The sequence below is a fragment of the Alosa alosa genome, chromosome 6 (assembly GCF_017589495.1).
Source record: "Alosa alosa isolate M-15738 ecotype Scorff River chromosome 6, AALO_Geno_1.1, whole genome shotgun sequence".
In the NCBI taxonomy this organism is placed as follows: Eukaryota; Metazoa; Chordata; class Actinopteri; order Clupeiformes; family Clupeidae; genus Alosa; species Alosa alosa.
Genome location: NC_063194.1, coordinates 954047 through 970856, shown reverse-complemented (window position 1 = coordinate 970856; position 16810 = coordinate 954047). Strand labels below are relative to the sequence as shown.

The following is a 16810-nucleotide window of genomic DNA, read 5'->3' as shown; positions in this document are numbered from 1 at the left end:
CATGGGTTACTCGAGAATGGAAACCGAAAGTAGGCCTAGACTGTGAAGGGAAATATAATGTTGATCAACAAATGGGTGTGTCATCATCAGTAGCCTAGGCTATAAAACAACAGCCAGAACGCTGTGGCTTTTGAAGAATTATCATCAAGCAAACAAGCAGGACAAACGAAGGTAGTCTAATATATGGCAAGGTAAGAATTAAACATCACTTTTTAAAAGATGCTTATGTTCTTGCAATGGTTCAGAATAGGCTATTGAATATAGCCGCATTTTTACATTTTAAAAAAAAGGAGTTAACCCAAAGTGCTTTAAGGTCGAGACAAAAATACATTATAGGCTATAGCCTACGTAAAAAAAGAAAAGAAAAAGAATGAACATAAAATTGAGCTTGTGGATAATGTCGCTTTGACACATAGCTATGCTACTTGAATCAGTTTTATCTTCATACATTGCCGAAGAGCTGAGGAAAGCACTTGTCATCTGACACAAACGGTATTGTACCCCTTGTTTCTCAGAATGCTGCTTCAAATCAAATTCCTGAACGGCGAGACCTACTCCCTGGAGGTGAGCCCAAGTAACACCGTCGGAGAGTTGAAGAGACTCATCCAGTTCAAGAGCGGCGATGCACCTGCGCGTCTGAAGCTCAACGCAAACGGGACCAACTTCAGCAATGATTCCAGTACACTCGGTGCCATCGGCTTGCAGTCTGGTTCCTCCATCGTGGCTCTGGTGCAGGATGTTCAGGTGTTCGTAAGGAACGAGAAGGGTCAGTCTAAAACCTATGACGTGGCCCCAGGTGAAGTAGTGACTGATCTCAAACGCAAGGTCTACAACAAGGAGAGGGTCCCAGTGGACCAGCAGAGACTGATTTACAATGGCAAGCAGCTGGAAGATGGACGAAAACTGGAGGACTATGGCATTCAGTCAGGGAGCACCATCCATCTCACACTCCGACTCAGAGGAGGTTGATTTGAAAATGGACAGGATCTATTTAATTAAACACGATTCATTCCGATGCCAAATGTTTCTATTTATTATGAACTATTCAGCCTATAATGTAAGAAGTAAATGAAAGAAGTTAATCCTACTTCTGGACACTTCTGCTCCTTTTTTTCTGTTGTTTGCTTGCTTTTTGGCTATTGTGTTATTGTAGACACTCGTGTAATTGCATTGCACCAGTGAAATAGCCTTGAATAAACATAAAACGTTGTGTCTTATGAAATTAAACTGAACAAAGAAGTTATTGCACACATGAGGAGAAATACCCATGTCAGTTTTACACCAGGTTAATGGAAGACTTTAAGAATTCATTTTAATTAACACTCCATATCCATCCCAAAAATGTGCTTGCATCAACAATAACTTTGAAAAAGTTTTATTTGGCAAGCAAGGCATGTTTATATTTGATACACAGACGCATTTTGGGGGCTTTTATTTAGTCACACTGACCTTTGTGCAGGCTACTTCAGCTGGACCGACCCACCCCTATGAGTTCAAGGTGCCCACATCAAGATGCCCACCCCATCTGAATTTGGTCCTGCTCAAGGTTTCTTCCCATTTACTGTAAAGAGCAGTTTTTCTCTGCCATCATTTCCTTGTACTTTTTGTTCTAGAGTTTAGGCCATGGCATTTTGGCACAATATTTAAAATCAATCAAATTGAACTCAAAAGAAGTAGGTCTACCCGAGTAATCTGAAATAGGCTCATATTATTTAGGCTATAACCTACATGACACTAACTAACTCGGCAGGTACAATCAGTGCAAAAACACAACACCACTATCAAGCCCTGGAGAGACCAGGCCGGTATTAGTCTCGTCATCATCATTAGCACATTGATCTGCCCAGACATGTTCACGAGTTACGAGTCACTTACAATAATGTATTACATTCTTTGCCAGCTGCATTCTTGAGAGCATCATCAAATGTTTTCCTACCTCAGCAAGTCGTCACTAACCTCCCAACCAACTCCTGCCCTAACTACGCCCCCCATGATTGTTAGTTGGATTAGACGCCCACGGCTATTCTATGTTTCCATCAGCCCATATGAATAGACAAGATTATCAATAAACATCGGGGAGAGTACAGGGGGGTATTCCTAGTATGTGGTTTAGTGACAAACCTGGGTAAGTTAACTCAGAGTAAGTGGTAAACCTCATACAACAAGAGCCCTATGGCATTGTTTTGTTAGGAGAATGAAGCCGCATACAACTCTTCTATTAAGAGGTTTACCACTTACTCTGAGTTAACTTACCCAGGTTTTTCATTAAACCATGTATTTGAAATAACCCTTAGGAAAGTGGGAGAGTCTGTCGCTGATATGTGGCTTCAAGAACAATAAGGTGTGTGTCTGAAGGTGTGTGATGGCAACCTGAAAATGTCCACCTAAAGCAGATCTGTAGAATGTTCCAAACATCAAGTGCATACAACTCAGACATCAGAAGGAATCTTGTGTGCCAAAAACAAGCAATACTTTCAAGGAATTTTTATTTGTCACCATCATGAGTGTAAAACATGAAATGGCATTTAGCTCCTGACTTTCCTGTGCAGAGGTGTCCTGGGCTCACCTACTATTGAGGAAGATTTAGAAAGTGTTTACTGTAATAAATAGGTTGAGAGAGAAAGGGATAAAAAAGTGCAGCATGCTTAAGCGCAGTATATGACATGTCCATGTAATATTAAAAGAGTTTTATGTGTGTTCAGGATGCGGATGGCTAGAGGAAGGAAACTCCTCACAGAGACATCTGCCTGACCTCAGTGATTTAATGAGTCCATGGTCAAGGTAAAAATGTCCTTTCAATCATTTTCGGCCCTTTTTTGTTCTCTTTTAGTATAGAATATGCAGGGAGAGGTGCTCTGAAAGCACAACTCTAGAGCGCTACAGTGAGCTGTAGCCTACAGTTCCCATACCAGGTGATGATGCTAGTTACACTCCATTGCTGAAGATCATTACTGTTATTGCACTGCGCAGTAAACAGCCTACTGATACTACTGTAAACTGATACTGATACTACTGATAATAGGCTACACTGAATTCAAAAGCACCAACCTTGGGCTACTCGAGAATGGAAACTGAAAGCTAAAATATGTGACTGAAGGGAAACATAATCTTGGTAGGATATCAACAATTGGGTGGGTCATCGTCAGCTCTATAAAACTAGGGCCAGACCGCTGTAACCCATAGCAGAATTATCATCTGGCAAATAAGACCTAGAAGGAGGCCAAACATTGCAAGGTAAGAATTAAACGTCCCTTTTTAAAAATATGACTTATGTTCTTGCTGGTTTAGATCTAGGCCTCGTATAGTCAATTGTTTTGGTTACACACTTAAAAACAACAGCCTACATTAGGCTACTTGAACCAGTTGGGGATTGGGGATTTTTTTGTATCTTCTTTCTCAGAATGCAGCTCCAAGTCAAATTCCTGAACGGCAAGACGTACACCCTATAGGTGAGCCCAAGTATTACCGTTGAAGAGTTGAAAAGACGGATCCAGTTGCTGAGCGGCGATGCACCTGCGCGTCTGAAGCTCAACGCAAACGGGACCAACTTCAGCAATGATTCCAGTACACTCAGTACCATCGGCATGCAGTCTGGTTCCTACATCATGGCTCTGATACAGGATCCCGCGCCTATTCAGGTGTTCCTAAAGAACGAGAAGGGTCAGATTAAACCCTATGACGTGGCCCCAGGTGAAAAAGTAATTGACTTCAAACACAAGGTCTACAACAACGAGAAGGTTCCAGAGGACCAGCAGGTACTGATTTACAATGGCAAGCAACTGGAAGATCGACGAAAGCTGGAGGACTATGGCATTGAATCAAAGAGCACCATCTATCTCACACTCCGTCTCAGAGGAGGTTGATTTGAAAATGGACAATATCACATTTAACACAATTAATTCCGATAAATATTTGTATTATTAATGTATTGTATGTATTATTAATTATTCATTAACTTATTATGATGAGTGATGTAAGTTAATCATGATTCTGGACACTTTGTTGTGTTTTTGTGCATTGTTGTGTTATAGTGTATTATAGTGCATTAGCCTATAGCCTAGGCCTACATTAATTCTTGAACATCCTTTAAATTTGTAAAGATGTATGCATGTTTTATGTCTTATTTTAAATATACCATTGAAATTGAACTGAATAAGTGATTGCACAGCTAAGGGGTAATATACTCACAATCTTAATAAAGCAGCATTAACCGTGACTTTTTTACATCAGGTTGATGGAAGATTTAGTTAGTAGGCTAGTCCACACGTACCAACCGATCTTTTTTTCCTCCGTCTTCCCCGGAACCATATCAAGAATATTTGCATCCAAACAAATCCATCTCAACAGATACTTGTCTCAACACGACTCAACACGTTACTTCATATCTTAAGCCTATAGGTGGCACTGTTTCTCTTTGACCAAAGCTTGCGCGCTGTAGGCTATACAAACAGACAGAATAGGCTACGACGAAAATGGCTAGTGCAAGGAAACCAGAATTGTTTGTGTGGACTGATAGTGAACTGCCAACTGTAGTCAACTGTAAAACTAATAAACTTCATTTTTACGGTTTGTGAAGGGTGCAGTCCCGTCCTTTATTTGGCTAACGCAGGTACAAATAATCTCCTTACTTTCTTTGGTTGTAGGATAGTACACGATTCACATTAGTTTTGGCTATCACCGCAAGTGCATAGGCTACTAAACGCTAGGTCTACCCAAGTTCTAGGCTATTCTGTCGCCACATTTATAATATTGCTATAATACCTTTGTTAGTAACAGTCGATACTTTTGCCTGCATCAAAACGCACATTCGCATTTAGTGCGCATCTACCATAGGCTTAACATGAGATAAGCGTATTTGTATGCTCATATCTGACTTCACTAGACTATGAATGCATTTATTTATGTTGTAAGACATGTAAAATAAACGAATGACACCGGCACTACGCACACATTAATTTAAACTTACACCGCACTTCCCTAATAACTTCTGACTAGTTCTCTCGCGTCACTGAGAGTAGCTAGAAATGCATCAAGAAAACACAGGGAAAACACTGTTCAATACTATAAGTCCAGGGCAGCTGAGGTGTGGCGATGCACGGTGTGGTCAAGTATGCGGTTTCGCCGTCCAAACGAACTGGGTTTCAGATTTTTCCACCCTGGGACCAGGTTTCAAAAAAGTGGACAGGGAAAAGATTAGATATACTGTAGATATTACATAAATGTTGGATTGATTTCAATTAGTACCCATCCAGAAATGTGTTTGCATCAAACAACTTTGAAAATAATAATAATAATATAATATAATATAATATAATATAATATAATATAATATAATATTAATTTTATACGATGCATATTGCATCACTCTTATTGAGTCAAACTGATCTTTGTGCAGGCTACTGGACCGGCCTCACTCCACCCTAAGTTCGGTTCTGCTTGGTTTCTTCCCATAAAAGGGTAGTTTTTCTGTGCCATTGCCTTGTTCTTGCGCTGGGATTCATGCTATGGGATCTGTTGTTATAGGCATTTTGGGATTGTGTCTATTAGTTCTCTACCTACATGTTGACATTACTGCAGGTACAATCAGTGCAAAAACACAACCACTGTCAAGCCCAAGAAAGACCTGAGAGAGACCAAGCCATCTAGTCAGCATTATTGCTATCTGCATGGACAGACTCATGAGTTGTGAGTCGACGTAGCCATTACATTATGTGCCAGCTGCATTATTGAGTGTCATCAAATGCTTTCCTACCTTGGCGCTGGACTCACTTCACAGCTATCCATACATCAGAAAGCCTAATAGATCTGTAAAAAACTTTTGAAGGGCTGTTTTAGAAAGTCATTCCTGTCCACTGCTATAACAAACTACAAAGACTCCCCTTTATGCAGGGAGAGGAGACAATGTAGGCTACCGTGTAGACTACAGTCACAGACTTCTCGACCTTAGGGTTGCATAAAGTGATCTATATATCTATCTTTACAATAATTAAAAAAAAGTGTGAGGTCTTATCGAGGCAAAATGTCTCAGGACGCTAGAATATCTAACCCCCTCTGTGATTGGCGGATCGCCGGGGATTATCAGCGTGACGCTCTTCCTGCTGCACTGATCTCAAAACAGGAAGTCCACACAAGAAAACACTGGTATGTTTACATGCATAGTTGTTACATCAACGCTTGATAATAGATTAAACTGATTCTATCATGTTTATCATCATACTCTTTAGTTGTTTTGATATACAGCATTACCTTCTTCATCTTGAAATATAGCATGTTCGATGTGTCTTTACATAAAGTCATCGTACACTGTTGAGAGTTACTGTTAGCAATCTAGCGAGCGAGCTATCTAACATTACTGCAACGATATAACGTTACTGTTTGTTGACATCAAACAATTTTTGCTCCAAAGACAACGCTTTGCGATCGGATTGTGTCTACTTAAACAAAATAAAAGGTTGATATGGTTGCTCTGATCTGATTTTGGTCAGAAAGTCAGCAGACTCATGTAAGGCTAACGTTGGAGTTCGATGTTAGAATAGATTGGATAAAAGCTGATCTTTTCGCAACTACATGATAAAAACATATTTCATTGAATGTTGATATCTACAGTCTCATAGCTGTCGTGGGTTGTCGTCGTGTAAGGTCTGTCTTCAATCTAAGGATAGCACAAAAGACAGTCATGGAGGGCTCCAAGTCCTCCGGCAGCACTACGCAGGTCAGCTTCGTGTGTCAGCGCTGCAGTCAGCCTCTGAAGCTGGACACCTCCTTCAATGTTCTGGACAAGGTCACCATCCACGAACTCATAGGTATGTAGCAACATCTGACCAGCATTAAGGTAACAACTCCTTGGGTGTACAGTCATCGTTGACCTGTGGGTTAATCGTCTCAAATGTCCTGCTTTGTCCAGCGCCATTGGTTACAGTCACGCCGAGCAAACAGGCCGACAGCAGTGAAGGGGACAGTGCACCCGAGGTGAGTGTCATGGTCCAGGTTAACCAGAGCCCTGTTAATCAAGACCTCTGGGACTGGCTCAGGGTTTTCTAATTCTGTTAACATGTCATTATTAGGCCAAAACCAAATATGAAATGTAACTTCCCACTCATATAATTTGAAGTGTAAGGAAGACATTAAATTATATATATTACTGCCTCCACACTTATCTTATATGGTGTTTAAATATTTATCATGTTCGCTATTTCCTTGGAAACTATTCTTGCATAAATCTATCTTTCTGTGAGGGTATTCTGCATTGCTCTGCTGCTGTATTGCCCAACCACTTCATCTGCAGCTCTGACTACAGTGATACGCAGAGCACTCTATTTTCAGACTAGGAGTGGGTCGGATCCAGTTTGAAAAAGGGCCCAATCTGTCATATTTTTTGCAGGAGACATTTGTGGAAAGCAAGCAAGATGGAGTCTCAAGAAAGTACATCCCCCCAGCCAGGTATGTGCAGAGTCAGAGATGATGGCAGCACAGTGAATTGCCACTGGCCTGTCTTAATGACAAAGTTTTATTCATCTTTGTGCGTGTGTGTGTGTGTGTGTGTGTGTGTGTTACGTGTGTGTGTGTGTGGAGGCTGCTCTGATCTTTTCTGTGCTGGTTGCAGGATGATGTCGACGGAGAGTGCCAACAGCTTTACATTGATTGGCGAGGCATCAGACGGGGGCACCATGGAGAACCTAAGTCGGAGGTTAAAGGTCAGCCCCACACCTCCACCTCACCCCCTTACACCTAACATCTGATGATGCAATGAGTCAGTAATGTGTGTGCACAAGTGTTTGTGCGTGCCTCTTGCACACATGCGCAGGCACCTATGTAGTATGCTTTGTGTGTGCCCCCTGTGATTGCATTTCAGTGCTAATTAGAGAAGCAGTGCTAGTGGTCTGTCATTTCGTGTCCTCTGTTCCTCACTCCTCGCTTCTTCGTCTGGTCCCAGGTAACGAGTGACCTTTTTGACATCATGTCGGGACAGACGGATGTGGACCACCCGCTGTGTGAGGAGTGCACCGATACACTGCTTGACCATCTGGACACGCAGCTCAACATCACTGAGAACGAGTGCCAGAACTATAAGTAAGTAATAGTTGTCTTCCTGCCATCCTGTGTGTGAGTATGTAATGTGCTTTGAGTGTGTTGATAAGTTGGTGTACTTGCTTTTTGCGGATATACTTGCTTTTTTAAAAAGCGTTTGCATAGGTTTGTGTACACAACTGGCTATGGTGTGAATGAAACGTTGCCCAAGTCCTATGCACGCACCAGGCGTGTTACTTGATGACACCACCAGAGTGCAGACCACAGAATTCAGACCCAGAGTCGTAAATAGAGCTGGTCTTGCATGCCCATATGTGACGGTCACATACTGCACATATACTACCGCCTCTAGCGTTCATATGAATAGTGCATATTGCGATCGTATTACGTAAATGTTTTAGGATATGCACAACCAACGCACTGGTTGCAGGATATGCATGGTAACCATGGTGCATATGCATATGCATGGTTAAAAGTAAAGTGTCTTGTGCAAGGTGTCCTAAAGGTGTCATGTGCAAGGTGTCCTAAAGGCGACGTGTGCAAGGTGTCCTAAAGGCGACGTGTGCAATGTGTCCTAAAGGCGACGTGTGCAATGTGTCCTAAAGGCGACATGTGCAATGTGTCCTAAAGGCGACGTGTGTGTCTCACAGGAGCTGTCTGGAGCTGCTCTCGCATCTGGAGGAGGAGGAGGAGTCGTCCTTGCTGGCGGAGCTGCACGCGCTCAGTGCGGAGGAGGAGGTGCTCATCCAGGAGCTGGAGACCATCGAACTGCAGCGGGAGGCCGTGGCCAAGGACCTCAGCCAGGGACGCGCACACTCCCAGCAGCTGGACACCGAGGAGCTACAGTGCGTTCTGGGATACTGGGGGGGGGGGTGGGGTGGTGTGGTGTGGTGTGGTGTGGTGTGGTGTGGTGTGGTGTGGTGTGTGGTGTGTGTGTGTGTGTGTCCACTTGAATACCAGCAGTGAGAGAAAGAAGACGAGTTGTCTGTGTGTGTGTGTTTATGGTAGAGTCTGCGATTCTGGCAAGAGGCTTTTGAGCAAGACCATTTCAAGCTATAACACTTTGTGGGACAACATACTCAATTAGACAGAACATGTATAGTAGATTATAATTAGTTGGAACTCATGATGTCTCCTCACCCTTACCCCACCCCCACCCCCACAAACACACCACCCACACACACACAAATAGGTACCAGAAAGAGTACTGTGAGTTCAAGCGGCAACAGCTTGAGCTGGACGATGAGCTGAAGAGTGTTGATAACCAGATGCGTTACTGCCAGATCCAGCTGGACCGCCTGAAGAAGACCAACGTCTTTAACGCCACCTTCCACATCTGGTAAACATGTCTGCCTGCTGCACGGATACATGGGTTGGGCTGGGGGCTCTTGTGTTGGACTATGTTACGTCATATTGTTTGTTATGACATCTGCTGCGTTTGGTTCTGTCAAGCAAAGATGTATTATGATAGCGTTGTTTTATTATTGCTAGTTTATGTACCTTCTTAATTCTATTTATTTATTTTGTACATGACATTAGGCTAAGTGTGTGTGTGTGTGTTTGTTAGGCATAGTGGGCAATTTGGGACCATAAATAACTTCCGTTTGGGCCGTCTGCCGAGTGTTCCGGTCGAGTGGAATGAGATCAATGCTGCCTGGGGTCAAACTGTCCTGCTGCTCCACGCCCTGGCCAACAAGATGGGGCTACGCTTCCAGAGGTACATACACACAGACACACACACACACACACACACACACACACACACACACACACACAGAGACACACACACAGACATACTTTGGGACATTGCTGTTGTATACAGACACACATACACATGAACACTTTACTGGTCTGGTATGAAGATTACATATCAGGCTGACAAGAGAATCTGTAAAATTGATGAAAGGGCGACAGGACTGACAATACTGCCACCACCAACTGGTAGTCAGGAAATGCCAGACCATCAAACTGATAAACAGACAAGAAGCCAGGAAGCCTCGGACAGACACACACATACACATGGAAAGACACACGCAGTGTGTGATCATGTTTTGCTCTCTCTGCAGGTACCGCCTGGTGCCATACGGAAACCACTCCTACCTGGAGTCCCTCACGGACAAGTCTAAGGTACAAGTCTTTTATATGGGAGTCTCCTCAATTTATAATCATATAACAAGTCTAAGGTAGCCTTCATTTACACAGGATTTATCATTTCTCACTGATGCATCACAACAGTTCTGTGCTGTTGCTCTGTGCGTGTTGCTGTACATCTCCAGTGTTAATGTGTGTGTCTGTCTCCAGTGTTGACTTGTGTGCTCTGTGTGTGTCTGTATGTCTACAGTGTTTATGTACGTGTCCCCTGTGTGTCTGTGTGTCCAGTATTGACGTGTGTGTGTGTGCGTGTCCAGTATTGACACGCTGTATTATGTGTGTGTGTGAATCCAGTGGTGACGTGTCACATGTGTGTGCTCTGTGTGCAGGAGCTGCCGCTGTATTGCTCTGGGGGCCTGCGCTTCTTCTGGGATAATAAGTTTGACCACGCCATGGTGGCCTTCCTGGACTGTGTGCAGCAGTTTAAAGAGGAGGTGGAGAGAGGGGACACCGGCTTCTGCTTACCATACAGGTGAGTCTGGGGATTGGTCAATCTACGGGATATGTATAGAGGAGACACACGTGTGTGTGTGTGCTCTATAAAAGAGGTATAGAAAGGAGACACAGGTTTGTGCCGGTTTTTGTGTGCTTACAATGGAGAAGATACATGCAGGTGTTTATGCATCTAGTCACCTGTGTGTGTAAAGAGCATGCACTGCATGTGATGTGTAGTTAAGTAAAGTGTGTGTGTGTTTAGGATGGACGTGGAGAAGGGGAAGATCGAGGACACGGGCGGGAGTGGCGGTTCCTACTCCATTAAGACCCAGTTCAACTCGGAGGAGCAGTGGACCAAAGCACTCAAGTTCATGCTCACCAACCTCAAGTGGGGGCTCGCCTGGGTGTCCTCTCAGTTCTACAACCGCTAGGACAACCGGACACCCACTGCCTGTGTGTGTGTGTGAGTGAAACACTTGGACCTTTGTGCTCACTACAATTACTGAAATGCTAGAATAAGTTATGATCAAGTGCCAGTGACCCAGGACATTGTGTGCGTGGATGCAGAAGAGACAGTATGTTAACCACTCAGTATAATTTGCTAGAACTATTTAAGTGACCCTACATGGCTAGACTGACTCATGGCCAAACATGTTAGAATTTCTCCGAGCACGGAGGACCTAAAAAGTAGTTAGAGGAAAGACCCCACCTCTGCCGCTGAGAAGCAGTGGTCACCATGGCTGCTGTCCAAGAAGGCCCTTGGGAAAGGGACTGATGCGAGTAAGTGTAGATGTCATCGCAGGAGATTACCCCTAAACTGTTCATTGTAGGAGACCTCTTAAAAGAGGGCCTTTGGTCATTGGAAGAGACTGTCTATCCCTACAACAGTAAATCACTTTACAGAGGAAGCAACTGCTACATACAGACTGTGTCCTGACTCAGTGAAGATGCCATCATAATGGAGTTGTCCATCCTCTGGATTTAAAGGAACACGCAAACGTTTGGGGAAATTAGCTTGTATCCTCTTATCCAACTCCAACTAGACAGCAAATAGGCTAATTTCTCAAAAAGTTGCCGTGTTCCTTTAACTGAAGAAAAGAAAATGGCCCTCATGGTCCATTAGGGTGCGAGTTAGAATGTTGATTTCTCATTGTGTATGAGTTCCCTCTGACATGATCTGTTTTTGAACACCTTACAAGTTTTGCTGTACCGTGCAATGTTAAACTGTTCCAATAAAGTTTGTTAAACTGAGCCTGTGTGTGTGGGTGCAGTGCAGTAACCACAGCAGTCGTTCCATAACCTGGCAAAGGAGTTTAATGAGAATGCCTCTCACCCTAAAGGTCTGCAGGGGAGTCCTGAGGCAAACCTCACATCTTATAAATAATAAAAAAAAAACATTTCAAAACATTAAAAAAAAATCATTACAAAACTTGAAAACTGCGGGGAAAAACAACCCCCTCAAACCCCAACCCCTGGCTGCTGGTCACTCTAGCTCACCATTAAGCCTCCTCCCCTGTCCCTGTCCTGTAGCTTTGGTCACCTGGGCACTGGCAGCCCAAGGGCAGGGGCCTGCATTTAATAAAATCCATGAAGAAGTCCCAGCATCCTCGTCACAGGATGCAGGTGGCACAGTACTTTTCTGGGGTGAAACAGCACCCTCTAGTGTCTGTGTCTGAAACAGCATCCCTCAGGAGAGGTCTCTACTGCCTCGTTAGCAACTTTAGAGTTCAAATGAGACTGGCATCTTCTGTGGTCTTAGTGGTGGTCTCGTCCAAGCTCTTAAAAAACACCAAGCTGACACCAAGTTTGGGTCCCCACTACACCTTCAAGCTCTTCAGCTTCCCACCACTGCTCCTTGCCATACTGTATATGTGTGTGTGTGTGTGGTAACTATTTAGCAGCTGGAAGTTGGTATTAGTGGACAACGTATGTGCTTTAGGGTGGTCATGGGAGTTGGGTATACATGAGCATGTATGTATAAGATCAGTTGGAGGAGGTGCTGATGTTGTAGGAGTGTGTGTGTGTGTGTGTTCAGTTAGAGGCGCTGCAGTTGTAGAAGTTGGATACGGAGTGTGTGTGTGTGTGTGTGTGTTCAGTTGGAGGCGCTGCGGTTGTAGAAGTTGGATACGGAGTGTGTGTGTGTTCAGTTGGAGGCGCTGCTGTTGTAGGAGCTGGACGTGGAGGGTGTGGGGGGGCCCGGTGGAGGGGGAGCGCTCATAGACTTGCGGATGTGCGGCAAGAGGAACGGGTCATTGCCCAACTGCAGCACGTCTATCCGCTCCTCCTTCCTGTAGGCCAGGCATCGCCGGATAAACGCCTACAACACACACACACACACACACCTTACTACACCAGACTCACCACCAGACTCAGCAGTGCACATGGTTTCTGCCAGAGCAGACAGAATGTACTATATTAGCTTCAGAATGGTGTCACTGAAGGTGAAAGTGAGTGGGTGACTTCATTTATGGAATTTGTAAATATGTGAACTAAAGAGAATATAGTTTCATGTGAACATCAATTATCATTTTAACATTTTGTGAAAGGTGAGTGTTTCATTGTGAAGGTATGCAATAAAATTAATTAATTAATGTGATTTATTTGTGTGTGTGTGTGTGTGTGTGTGTGTGTGAGAGAGTTCCAGAGTGAGTGAGAGACAATGTGTAAGAGTGTGTCTGTGCCAGTGAGTGAGTAAACGCGTGCGTGCATGCGTGCGTACCTTGGCCTCAGGTGACACCACAGGTTTGGTGGGGAACTGCACCTCGGTGGCTTTGAGGATGGTGTTCTCCTGTAGAATATCCTGCTGCGACTGGTTATGGCCAAAGGGCTGCAACGTGCAAGAACACAACTTAAGCTAGAGTGGTCAGAAAAGACCATAAAGTGGTCTTTTATACACAAAGCATGATCTCTCAAAGTGCTAATCAAACTCGAACCCCCAAGAGCAAGCACTATGGCAACAGGAGCAAGAAGAAAAAAAAGGAAATCCATTTTGACAAGAGGAAACCTTGAGAAGAACCACAGCTCACAAGGGGTAGGGGTTGGGGGTATTTGCTTTGGGCCAGCTGGGTCTGAGGGATTAACCGCTATCTACGTGATGCGTGATACGTATTGTAGAATATCTAGAGGGCATATGATGAGCTCTAAAGGTCACTATTCCAAGGGAAAGTAGAGCAATGAAGCAGAGTACTACATCAGCAATGGCATTTGTCCACACCACAGCTCATCAGAGAACCACACAGTATGGAGATGCAGCATAAGCAGGGGGGAACTGATCATGGCAGACTGGGAGGAATGAGGGGCACAGTAGCGATCGATGTGTGTGTTTTATTAGGCTATGAGGTATACCATATGTTGTGCTTTATTAGGCTATGAGGTATGCCGTATGTTGTGCTTTATTAGGCTATGAGGCATGCCGTATGTTGTGCTTAGGTCTGAATATCTTCTATGGAAGCAATGATATACAATCAACGGGCAAATTTGTGCATTTATGTAGATGTGTGGTGTGTGTATTGGGTGTGTCTATTGTGTGTGTGTATACTGTGGTGTGTGTGTGTGTGTGTGTGTGTGGAGTGGGGTGTGTGTGTATAGGGTTTGTGTGGTTTACCTTGCGTCCGTAGACACTCTGGTAGAAGATGACCCCTACTGACCACACGTCCACCTTGTTGGAGATTTTGGGCGGTTCCTTCCCCACCACAAAGCACTCTGGGGGCAGGTACCTACACACACACATACACAAAAGAGGCATTACATAAAGCATTGTGTAAGGGCAAGAGTATGTGTAAGTGTGTGTGTGTAAGTTCAGTACCAGTAAGTCCCAGCTCCCTGTGACGTGAGCTCCATCCCATCCACTGAATTGTAGCTGTCGTCGTCCATGATCTTTGACAAGCCGAAGTCTGTTATCTTAATCTCCCCACACGCCGTCCCATTCACCAGCAGGATATTACCTACATGGAGCAGAGAGCGGCGAGAGGAGAGGGAGGGAATGAAGAGGGGAATAGAGGAAGGGACAGAGGGAGAGGAGGATTAGAGAAAGGGATAGAGAGGCAGGGAAAGAATGAGAGAGAGAGAAACAAGTCAGAGAGGGGCTAAATGAGTGTCATATGTAGATGTTGAAAGTATACAGCACAGGCCCAGTTCTCTCACTGCACAAACTCGTCTGGTGTGAACCCCAAACCTCTTCTGCTAGGAGCCCTCAACTTAAAGGACCCTTAACGCTAATTTATGGGCCCAGTGTCGCTTGACAAAAAATATTGTTGTCGACAGATGTCAAGGCATTGTACTGTGTCATATTCCTGTGCCATCAACAAATTGTCAAAAAGAAACTTCGCCTAGTTTCTATAACATTTTTATACATTTTCTACCGTTACATCTCACATCGAAACGAAGTAAACACATTGTGACCAGGGCAACACAACAGAATGTAGAACTCTGGTAGAACTTTGACTTGATATCCAATCAGCGTATGTAACAATGTCTGGGCCGTTTCACTTTTTTGATGTATGCACCAAGCGCCGCGACACCCCCTAGCAGATACATACCTAGCAGAATAATATTTTGTCGAGTGACACATGTCTGCACGCAGAGTCAGCAGAGTCCCAAACATCTCCCTCCTCTAATCTGGCCCATCATGATCATAGCCCCTGCTTGAGCAGATTCGGCCCAGTTGAGGCCCACATCTGGCCTCTTCACCCCACCCACCCCAACCCCACACTCACCAGGCTTAAGGTCATAGTGGATGATGGGGGGTCGGATCTCGTTGAGGTACTTGAGCGCATTCACGATCTGCATGACGATGGACCGTGCCTCCTTCTCGGACATCAGCTTGTGCTGCTTCAGGTAGAAGTCCAGATCGTTCCCCTCGCAGTACTCCAGAACTGTGCAGAACCTGGAACAGCACATCAACACAGACGGGTTTACGCCACGGGAGCCAGGAGAAAACAACAAACAAACAAGCAAACAAAAGCAGCATGGTCTGATGACTAATGAACCCTCGCTGACCCTTGTTCTCCCGGATCTCAAACTTCAGCAGTTTGATCCTAGTGTGGTAAGCTCAGTCTTTCAGTCAATAAGAAAATTGAGAATTGAGGTGTGCCATATTGGTCTTTGAATTGGTCCATATTGGTTGAACTATGGAGATAAACCCATTTAGGGTCTGTTGTGAGGGAGGAGAGGCTAGATGACCACATGGTTTATTGGAAAAGGGAAGTGCAGGTGGGATGGGGAGGGGTTTGTGTGATAAGCAAAAGGCGTGTCTTACGAGTCAGTGTCCAATGAGAATGTCGTAGAGTTTGGCCCATTCCATTCCATTCCATTCCATTCCATTCCATTCCATTCCATTCCATTCCATTCCATTCCATTCCATTCCATTCCATTCCATTCCATTCCATTCCATTCCATTCCATTCCATTCCATTCCATTCCATTCCATTCCATTCCATTCCATTCCATTCCATTCCATTCCATTCCATTCCATTCCATTCCATTCCATTCCATTCCATTCCATTCCATTCCATTCCATTCCATTCCATTCCATTCCATTCCATTCCATTCCATTCCATTCCATTCCATTCCATTCCATTCCATTCCATTCCATTCCATTCCATTCCATTCCATTCCATTCCATTCCATTCCATTCCATTCCATTCCATTCCATTCCATTCCATTCCATTCCATTCCATTCCATTCCATTCCATTCCATTCCATTCCATTCCATTCCATTCCATTCCATTCCATTCCATTCCATTCCATTCCATTCCATTCCATTCCATTCCATTCCATTCCATTCCATTCCATTCCATTCCATTCCATTCCATTCCATTCCATTCCATTCCATTCCATTCCATTCCATTCCATTCCATTCCATTCCATTCCATTCCATTCCATTCCATTCCATTCCATTCCATTCCATTCCATTCCATTCCATTCCATTCCATTCCATTCCATTCCATTCCATTCCATTCCATTCCATTCCATTCCATTCCATTCCATTCCATTCCATTCCATTCCATTCCATTCCATTCCATTCCATTCCATTCCATTCCATTCCATTCCATTCCATTCCATTCCATTCCATTCCATTCCATTCCATTCCATTCCATTCCATTCCATTCCATTCCATTCCATTCCATTCCATTCCATTCCATTCCATTCCATTCCATTCCATTCCATTCCATTCCATTCCATTCCATTCCATTCCA

At 44.1% G+C, this 16810-nt stretch overlaps 4 protein-coding genes across 5 annotated transcripts in view; 3 read left to right on the top strand and 1 right to left on the bottom strand.

Annotated features, from left to right (window-relative positions):
- Positions 1 to 99: 99 nt before the first annotated feature.
- On the top strand, positions 100 to 1227 carry LOC125295839 (polyubiquitin-like). The gene is made up of 2 exons (XM_048245366.1): positions 100 to 191; positions 516 to 1227. The coding sequence occupies exons 1-2, from the start codon at positions 184 to 186 to the stop codon at positions 967 to 969; spliced, it is 462 nt and encodes a 153-aa protein (XP_048101323.1). The 5' UTR covers positions 100 to 183; the 3' UTR covers positions 970 to 1227.
- A 2155-nt stretch (positions 1228 to 3382) lies between these two features.
- On the top strand, positions 3383 to 4298 carry LOC125295840 (ubiquitin-like). The gene has a single exon (XM_048245367.1). The coding sequence runs from the start codon at positions 3585 to 3587 to the stop codon at positions 3861 to 3863; it is 279 nt and encodes a 92-aa protein (XP_048101324.1). The 5' UTR covers positions 3383 to 3584; the 3' UTR covers positions 3864 to 4298.
- A 1776-nt stretch (positions 4299 to 6074) lies between these two features.
- On the top strand, positions 6075 to 11865 carry becn1 (beclin 1, autophagy related). Of its 2 annotated transcripts, none has more exons than XM_048245361.1 (12): positions 6075 to 6141; positions 6607 to 6803; positions 6905 to 6969; positions 7382 to 7440; positions 7604 to 7694; positions 7934 to 8070; positions 8679 to 8873; positions 9221 to 9367; positions 9596 to 9745; positions 10095 to 10155; positions 10509 to 10651; positions 10877 to 11865. In XM_048245361.1, exons 2-12 carry the CDS (start codon positions 6677 to 6679, stop codon positions 11043 to 11045), a joined length of 1344 nt encoding a protein of 447 aa, XP_048101318.1. In that variant the 5' UTR covers positions 6075 to 6141; positions 6607 to 6676; the 3' UTR covers positions 11046 to 11865. The 2 variants fall into 2 exon arrangements, with proteins under 2 accessions (XP_048101318.1, XP_048101319.1); XM_048245362.1 differs by having other exon boundaries at positions 6119 to 6141; positions 6640 to 6803.
- A 45-nt stretch (positions 11866 to 11910) lies between these two features.
- The window catches only part of LOC125295541 (serine/threonine-protein kinase tousled-like 2), a 28556-nt gene continuing 23656 nt past the window's right edge, over positions 11911 to 16810 (bottom strand). Inside the window, exons 14-19 of the mRNA XM_048244854.1 lie at positions 15872 to 15927; positions 15330 to 15499; positions 14420 to 14558; positions 14219 to 14330; positions 13334 to 13441; positions 11911 to 12931 (exon numbers count right to left, since the gene is read on the bottom strand). Of these exons, the coding sequence (XP_048100811.1) occupies positions 12758 to 12931; positions 13334 to 13441; positions 14219 to 14330; positions 14420 to 14558; positions 15330 to 15499; positions 15872 to 15927 (759 nt within the window). The 3' untranslated portion in view covers positions 11911 to 12757. The remainder of the gene's footprint in view (positions 12932 to 13333; positions 13442 to 14218; positions 14331 to 14419; positions 14559 to 15329; positions 15500 to 15871; positions 15928 to 16810) is intronic.

Coding starts and splice junctions, on each gene's coding strand:
- LOC125295840 (XM_048245367.1), top strand. CDS start 3,585: ATGCAGTCTGGTTCCTACATCATGGCTCTGATACAGGATCCCGCGCCT.
- becn1 (XM_048245361.1), top strand. CDS start 6,677: ATGGAGGGCTCCAAGTCCTCCGGCAGCACTACGCAGGTCAGCTTCGTG. Junction 7,695..7,933: donor ACCTAAGTCGGAGGTTAAAG/GTCAGCCCCACA, acceptor GTCTGGTCCCAG/GTAACGAGTGACCTTTTTGA. Junction 10,156..10,508: donor CCCTCACGGACAAGTCTAAG/GTACAAGTCTTT, acceptor CTCTGTGTGCAG/GAGCTGCCGCTGTATTGCTC.